Genomic DNA, 9,029 nt, shown 5'->3' with positions numbered 1-9,029 from the left:
CTTCTGGTCTGACGCCACCCACTCCGGACGTCTTTGTGACAGGACAGATAAAAAAAAACACTCTCTAGTCTTTATCTATAAAATCACTCTCTCTAGTCTTTATATATAAAATCACTCTCTCTAGTCTTTATAAATACATCAATACAATATTACAATACAATATATAAATCTACCTGTACAGATGACCATGGCCTGGCTGCAGGATTTTTTCTCCAGAAAATGCCAGCAGTCTTCCAGCCTTGTGTGGTTCCGCCCGCAGTGCAGTCCGGACCTCACCTTGGCATACCGGTCCGCAGATATCGTCTTCACGCGCCCGCAGTTTAATTGCCGGCAGGCTGTGGACGCGGAGTCCTCGCTCCAGCTGTCTCTGCAGACCGGCTGAAACGTCCCATCGTAGAAGACGCTGGCGTTTCCAGCGCATTTGCTCCGGCCGTCGGACAGTGTAAAGGCCAGTTCTGGACTTGAACCTGCGTAGAGAGAACAGATATATAAACCAGCCTGTCAGTGACATCATCCACCCCCCATCCCAGCAATATAAACCAGCCTGTCAGTGACATCCACCCCCATCCCAGCAATATAAACCAGCCTGTCAGTGACATCATCCACCCCCCATCCCAGCAATATAAACCAGCCTGTCAGTGACATCATCCACCCCCATCCCAGCAATATAAACCAGCCTGTCAGTGACATCATCCACCCCCCATCCCAGCAATATAAACCAGCCTGTCAGTGACATCCACCCCCATCCCAGCAATATAAACCAGCCTGTCAGTGACATCATCCACCCCCCATCCCAGCAATATAAACCAGCCTGTCAGTGACATCATCCACCCCCATCCCAGCAATATAAACCAGCCTGTCAGTGACATCATCCACCCCCCATCCCAGCAATATAAACCAGCCTGTCAGTGACATCCACCCCCATCCCAGCAATATAAACCAGCCTGTCAGTGACATCCACCCCCATCCCAGCAATATAAACCAGCCTGTCAGTGACATCATCCACCCCCCATCCCAGCAATATAAACCAGCCTGTCAGTGACATCATCCACCCCCATCCCAGCAATATAAACCAGCCTGTCAGTGACATCATCCACCCCCCATCCCAGCAATATAAACCAGCCTGTCAGTGACATCCACCCCATCCCAGCAATATAAACCAGCCTGTCAGTGACATCATCCACCCCCCATCCCAGCAATATAAACCAGCCTGTCAGTGACATCATCCACCCCCCATCCCAGCAATATAAACCAGCCTGTCAGTGACATCATCCACCCCCCATCCCAGCAATATAAACCAGCCTGTCAGTGACATCATCCACCCCCCCATCCCAGCAATATAAACCAGCCTGTCAGTGACATCATCCACCCCCCATCCCAGCAATATAAACCAGCCTGTCAGTGACATCATCCACCCCCCATCCCAGCAATATAAACCAGCCTATCAGTGACATCATCCACCCCCATCCCAGCAATATAAACCAGCCTGTCAGTGACATCATCCACCCCCCATCCCAGCAATATAAACCAGCCTGTCAGTGACATCATCCACCCCCCATCCCAGCAATATAAACCAGCCTGTCAGTGACATCATCCATCCCCCATCCCAGCAATATAAACCAGCCTGTCAGTGACATCATCCACCCCCCATCCCAGCAATATAAACCAGCCTGTCAGTGACATCATCCACCCCCCATCCCAGCAATATAAACCAGCCTGTCAGTGACATCATCCACCCCCCATCCCAGCAATATAAACCAGCCTGTCAGTGACATCATCCACCCCCATCCCAGCAATATAAACCAGCCTGTCAGTGACATCATCCACCCCCCATCCCAGCAATATAAACCAGCCTGTCAGTGACATCATCCACCCCCCATCCCAGCAATATAAACCAGCCTGTCAGTGACCTCCATTAAGAGAGTTGTGTTTTGCTGGCAGTACACTGGCTGTGCACTAGCTGGCGCTGGTGCTTACTAATGTCATCAGAGTTCAAAAAACAAAAAGAAATAATCTTTATTATTATTATTATTATTATTATTATTATTATTATTATTAGTAGTAGTAGTAGTAGTAGTATTATTATTATTAGTATTCATTTTTGGGATGTCTTACTGTTACAGATCAGCCTCACTGGAGTGCATCTCCTCTCCTCTAAATGGTCGTGGCATTGTCGGATGTCCTTGTTTTCCGGACAGGACACTCCCTGTATCTCTTTGTCGTTCCCGATCTGGGCAGGTTGGATTTCCAGGGCTTCCTGACAGTTTAATTCCCGGCAGATAACGGAAGCTGTCTCAAGGGACCAGCCCTGCCCTCCACACAACCCCCTCCAGGAGCCAGAGAGAGAGACCTCCACTATCCCAGAACACCTAGCTGCACCCGATTCTGACAGACGCACAGGCAGCGAGCTGGCAGGAACTGGGAAGGAGAGAGAGAGAGAGAAATGAGACAGCCTCCACACACCCCCAGAGTCTGATCTGCTCAAAAAAGTCCCCTGGGTCGACATTGTCTATACCTTCAAAGTCTGATCCGCTCAATAACTTGTGAGCTCAAGAAGGTCCCGAGCGAGTTTCATCACAATCGGACGAGCGCTTCTCTCGATGTGTGTGAAAATGTAAGAGTGACAGACAGACAGACAGACACACAGACAGACAGACAAACACAGACACAGGCAGGCAGACAGAGAGACACACAGACACACAGACAGACAGACAGACAGACAGAGTCAGACAGACAGACAGGCAGACAGACAGACACACACACACAGAGAGACACACAGAGTCAGACAGACAGACACACAGACAGACAGACAGACAGACAGACTCACACAAACACAGACACAGACAGACCGACAGAGAGTCACAGAGACACAGACACAGACAGACAGACAGACACACACACAGAGACAGACAGACAGACAGACACATACACACACACACTCACACACACACTCACACAGACACACTCACACACACACACACTCACCCTCACAGATGATCTCTGCAGGTGTGCAGCTTCTCTCTTGTTTCAGATCTGCTCTACAGTTGGACAGAGGGATGCCTCTCGGGCAGCTGACTCCTCCTCTATTGTTCTCGATCCCTCCTGCCTGGAATTCCTTCACCCTCCCGCACCCCACGCTCCGACACACCTCCGAAGCACGCTCCCAGTCCCACTGCTCTCTGGAGCACACTGGTTCCCAGTAGCCGTCCCCCCCATAAAGGTTCACCTCCACTCTCCCAGCGCACCCAAAAGCATTGCCTTTCACACGGATCATCAATGGGTGAGTCAGATCTAGAAATAAAATCAAATTAAAATAACAAAAAAGAAATGCTATGGAACATCGGAGAATTCATTCAATTATTATTATTATTATTATTATTATTATTATTATTATTATTATTATTATTATTATTATTATTATTTATAAATGAGGTTATTAAGGACATATCCGTGTAGGAAGCTGCGATTATTCAAGCACATTAAAATGTCATTATTAATGCTTTTATAAGGTCTGCTTTATTTACCGTGTTTATAAATGGCTTTATAGATTTTTCTAGCTTGCTCTATCATATTTGTGAATCATTAATAAAGGGGTAATAAAGTGTTTATCAGCGGACCTTACAAAGAATTCATAGCGGTGCTAACGAGGTGCTTTATAAATATGTCTAGCCTGTTTGTTCATAGTTTATATACTCTGTATTCATCATCTATAAAGGGGGAATAAAATGTGTTATAACTATATAATAGATGCTTAATAACTATGTTATCAAGTGTCAATAAAGCTTTAAAGATGGTTTATAACCGTGCAATAGCCATAGACGGAATTACATTTAAACATCCCAAAGTACAATAGGTGGCTATTAACTGTCCCCTTTATAACACTGTAATCCCGTCTATGGCTATTGCATATATAATGCTTTATTAACACTCTATAACATAGTTATTACACATCTACTATATATTTATAAAACATTTATAAACCACTAATAAGCAGCACCTTAATATAAAGTGTTACAATTATTATTATTATAATTATATTATTATGATTAAAAATCAGCTGAATTAACTGAGTTAAGGCAGAGGGTACCAATATTTATGATCTCCATTCACTTTCATAGAGTTGAGTTAAATGAACTTTAATAATTTAATGATGACAGTTTATAAACTCCACCATCGCTCTCGTAGTTTATGACGTCACAGAAACCCTGGATGGAATTATTTTCCTGTAACTCACTGAAGCCCATCTATTATTATTATTATTATTATTATTATTATTATTATTATTATTATTATTATTATTTAGTAATCGCCAATTATTAAATTATTTTCTCCCAATTTGGCACATCCAATTATTTTTAAGCTCAGCTCACCGCTGCTACCCCTGCGCTGACTCGGGAGGGGTGAAGATGAACCCACGCTGTCCTCCGAAGCGTGTGCCGTCAGCCGCCCGCTTCTTTACACTCTGCAGACTCACCGTGCAGCCGCCTCAGAGCTACAGCGTCGGAGGACAATGCAGCTCTGGGCAGCTTACAGGCAAGCCCGCAGGCGCCCGGCCAGACTACAGGGGGCGCTGGTGCGCGGTGAGCCGAGGACACCCTGGCCGACCTAACCCTCCCTCCCCCCGGACGACGCTCGCCCAATTGAGCGCCGCCCCCTGGGAGCTCCCATCCACGGTCGGCTGTGGAATAGCCTGGACTCGAACCGGCGACCTCCAGGCTATAGAGCGCATCCTGCACTCCACGCGGAGCGCCTTGACCGTTACTTAATGAAAGAGCGAAAATGAAACTATTGAAGAAACAAAAAAAACATTAAAAACAGACTTACTCTGACAACGGACTTGAGCGACTTTCCTCCGCGCGCAGACTGCCGGCCGCAGAATCGGATCGGACGTGCTCTGCATCATCAAATTCCACGTGGTTCTTGATCCGGTCTCTCTCTCGTCTAGGTCGTGGCCTAGATGCTTGATAAACTCTCCACACCTCAGATCTGCACAAACCTTCCGTGCTGTGTCAGAATCCATCGATTCATAGCAGACAAGCCCCTCCTTTCCTGGGCTGGAGACCTGCAGTATCCCGGCGCAGACGCCTCCATTCACACCAGCCAGATTATAATAGACAGGAGCGGCTAGAAATGAAAAAAACAAACCAGCCTGTCAGTGACATCATCCACCCCCCATCCCAGCAATATAAACCAGCCTGTCAGTGACATCATCCACCCCCATCCCAGCAATATAAACCAGCCTGTCAGTGACATCATCCATCCACCCCCCATCCCAGCAATATAAACCAGCCTGTCAGTGACATCATCCATCCACCCCCCATCCCAGCAATATAAACCAGCCTGTCAGTGACATCATCCACCCCCCATCCCAGCAATATAAACCAGCCTGTCAGTGACATCATCCACCCCCCATCCCAGCAATATAAACCAGCCTGTCAGTGACATCATCCACCCCCCATCCCAGCAATATAAACCAGCCTGTCAGTGACATCATCCACCCCCCATCCCAGCAATATAAACCAGCCTGTCAGTGGCATCATCCACCCCCCATCCCAGCAATATAAACCAGCCTGTCAGTGACATCATCCACCCCCCCATCCCAGCAATATAAACCAGCCTGTCAGTGACATCATCCACCCCCCATCCCAGCAATATAAACCAGCCTGTCAGTGACATCATCCACCCCCCATCCCAGCAATATAAACCAGCCTGTCAGTGACATCATCCACCCCCCATCCCAGCAATATAAACCAGCCTGTCAGTGACATCATCCACCCCCCATCCCAGCAATATAAACCAGCCTGTCAGTGACATCATCCACCCCCCATCCCAGCAATATAAACCAGCCTGTCAGTGACATCATCCACCCCCATCCCCGCAATATAACCCAGCCTGTCAGTGACATCATCCACCCCCCATCCCAGCAATATAAACCAGCCTGTCAGTGACATCATCCACCCCCCATCCCAGCAATATAAACCAGCCTGTCAGTGACATCATCCACCCCCATCCCAGCAATATAAACCAGCCTGTCAGTGACATCATCCACCCCCCATCCCAGCAATATAAACCAGCCTGTCAGTGACATCATCCATCCCCCATCCCAGCAATATAAACCAGCCTGTCAGTGACATCATCCACCCCCATCCCAGCAATATAAACCAGCCTGTCAGTGACATCATCCACCCCCCATCCCAGCAATATAAACCAGCCTGTCAATGACATCATCCACCCCCATCCCAGCAATATAAACCAGCCTGTCAGTGACATCATCCACCCCCCATCCCAGCAATATAAACCAGCCTGTCAGTGACATCATCCATCCCCCATCCCAGCAATATAAACCAGCCTGTCAGTGACATCATCCATCCCCATCCCAGCAATATAAACCAGCCTGTCAGTGACCTCATCCACCCCCCATCCCAGCAATATAAACCAGCCTGTCAGTGACATCATCCACCCCCCATCCCAGCAATATAAACCAGCCTGTCAGTGACATCATCCACCCCCATCCCCGCAATATAACCCAGCCTGTCAGTGACATCATCCACCCCCCATCCCAGCAATATAAACCAGCCTGTCAGTGACATCATCCACCCCCCATCCCAGCAATATAAACCAGCCTGTCAGTGACATCATCCACCCCCCATCCCAGCAATATAAACCAGACTGTCAGTGACATCATCCACCCCCCATCCCAGCAATATAAACCAGCCTGTCAGGGACATCATCCACCCCCATCCCAGCAATATAAACCAGCCTGTCAGTGACATCATCCACCCCCCATCCCAGCAATATAAACCAGCCTGTCAGTGACATCATCCACCCCCCATCCTAGCAATATAAACCAGCCTGTCAGTGACATCATCCACCCCCCATCCCAGCAATATAAACCAGCCTGTCAGTGACATCATCCACCCCCCCATCCCAGCAATATAAACCAGCCTGTCAGTGACATCATCCACCCCCATCCCAGCAATATAAACCAGCCTGTCAGTGACATCATCCACCCCCCATCCCAGCAATATAAACCAGCCTGTCAGTGACATCATCCACCCCCCATCCCAGCAATATAAACCAGCCTGTCAGTGACATCATCCATCCCCCATCCCAGCAATATAAACCAGCCTGTCAGTGACATCATCCACCCCCCATCCCAGCAATATAAACCAGCCTGTCAGTGACATCATCCACCCCCCATCCCAGCAATATAAACCAGCCTGTCAGTGACATCATCCACCCCCCATCCCAGCAATATAAACCAGCCTGTCAGTGACATCATCCACCCCCCATCCCAGCAATATAAACCAGACTGTCAGTGACATCCACCCCCCATCCCAGCAATATAAACCAGCCTGTCAGTGACATCATCCACCCCCCATCCCAGCAATATAAACCAGCCTGTCAGTGACATCATCCACCCCCCATCCCAGCAATATAAACCAGCCTGTCAGTGACATCATCCACCCCCCATCCCAGCAATATAAACCAGCCTGTCAGTGACATCATCCACCCCCATCCCAGCAATATAAACCAGCCTGTCAGTGACATCATCCACCCCCCATCCCAGCAATATAAACCAGCCTGTCACTGACATCCATTAAAAGCATTTACAGTGTGAATAACTTCTTGTGCTCTCAAGATGGGAATGTGGGACAGAGAGACAGACAGAGAGACGCCTCCCTGTACCCCCAGATTCTGATCCTCTAAATATCTTCTGCTAAATAAAGTGAACAGCAAGTTTCGTGACAATGGGATCAGCGGGTCTCCAGATCTGTTGAATCGTGTGACCTGTGACCGCCTGCGCTACACCCCCTCCACCAGCAGGGGGCGATAGGAAGCACTCAGAATGATTGCAAACAGGAAATAAAATAGGAACATTGAAAAAAAAACAACTCAGAACAGATATTTACCTGCTGTGTTTAATGAAGCGTTCGCAGCTTCTAAAAAGATACCTGTAAAAAAAAAAAAAAAAAAAAATAAAAATAAGAAGAATTAATTCTAATCCAAATCTTTTTTTTTTTCTTCTCAACACTACTTCAAATCTGCTGTGTTTGTACTGTGGGACACTTTTATAAGGGTTAGTTTACCTTATTATGCTTTACCAGACCTCTCTGTGCTGTACAATGCTTCCCTATGCTTTACCAGACCTCTCTGTGCTTTACAATGCTTCCCTATGCTTTACCAGACCTCTCTGTGCTTTACAATGCTTCCCTATGCTTTACCAGACCTCTCTGTGCTTTACAATGCTTCCCTATGCTTTACCAGACCTCTCTGTGCTTTACAATGCTTCCCTATGCTTTACCAGACCTCTCTGTGCTTTACAATGCTTCCCAATGCTTTACCAGACCTATCTGTGCTTTACCAGACCTCTCTGTGCTTTACAATGCTTCCCTATGCTTTACAATGCTTCCCTATGCTTTACCACACCTCTCTGTGCTTTACAATGCTTCCCTATGCTTTACCAGACCTCTCTGTGCTTTACAATGCTTCCCTATGCTTTACCAGACCTCTCTGTGCTTTACAATGCTTCCCTATTCTTTACCAGACCTCTCTGTGCTTTACAATGCTTCCCTATGCTTTACCACACCTCTCTGTGCTTTACAATGCTTCCCTATGCTTTACCACACCTCTCTGTGCTTTACAATGCTTCCCTAGCTTTATTATTATTATTATTATTATTATTATTATTATTATTATTATTATTAAATTGCATAAAGTAAATCAATATTAATACAAATTATTGACTCTCATTTCTTATTAAATATATTATTTAATCTTTAAAATTAAAAGAGGATCCTTATCTTATGTTATTTAAGAAAACAGCAGGACAGGGGTTCAAATAATATTAACAGGGAGCTGTCGAAGTAGTTTGAAACGAGAGAGCAACGCCGCTGCAAAGAAAGGAAAACTTCATTTAAATAAAAAGGAAACTGAAGCACTAAGAAATGAAGAGCAGATACAAGTCCAGGAATTGTAATAATGGACAGAGTGGATTACATCATCCAGGGGACGCTGTAGAGACTGAA

The 9,029-nt window shown here is 46.7% G+C and overlaps 1 protein-coding gene across 2 annotated transcripts in view; it reads right to left on the bottom strand.

Annotated features, from left to right (window-relative positions):
* LOC131730422 (scavenger receptor cysteine-rich type 1 protein M130-like) overlaps window positions 1–7,972 on the bottom strand; it is an 11,901-nt gene extending 3,929 nt beyond the window's left edge. For both annotated transcript variants that reach the window (XM_059020492.1, XM_059020493.1), the window contains exons 1-5: window positions 7,914–7,972; window positions 4,825–5,124; window positions 2,986–3,291; window positions 2,116–2,418; window positions 174–467 (exon numbers count right to left, since the gene is read on the bottom strand). In XM_059020492.1, the coding sequence (XP_058876475.1) occupies window positions 174–467; window positions 2,116–2,418; window positions 2,986–3,291; window positions 4,825–5,020 (1,099 nt within the window). In that variant the 5' untranslated portion in view covers window positions 5,021–5,124; window positions 7,914–7,972. The remainder of the gene's footprint in view (window positions 1–173; window positions 468–2,115; window positions 2,419–2,985; window positions 3,292–4,824; window positions 5,125–7,913) is intronic.
* Window positions 7,973–9,029: the final 1,057 nt, after the last annotated feature.

This window comes from Acipenser ruthenus, unplaced genomic scaffold, assembly GCF_902713425.1.
Source record: "Acipenser ruthenus unplaced genomic scaffold, fAciRut3.2 maternal haplotype, whole genome shotgun sequence".
Taxonomy (NCBI): domain Eukaryota; kingdom Metazoa; phylum Chordata; class Actinopteri; order Acipenseriformes; family Acipenseridae; genus Acipenser; species Acipenser ruthenus.
Note: the sequence above shows the minus strand (reverse complement) of the source record. Positions and strands in the feature narration are given on the sequence as shown.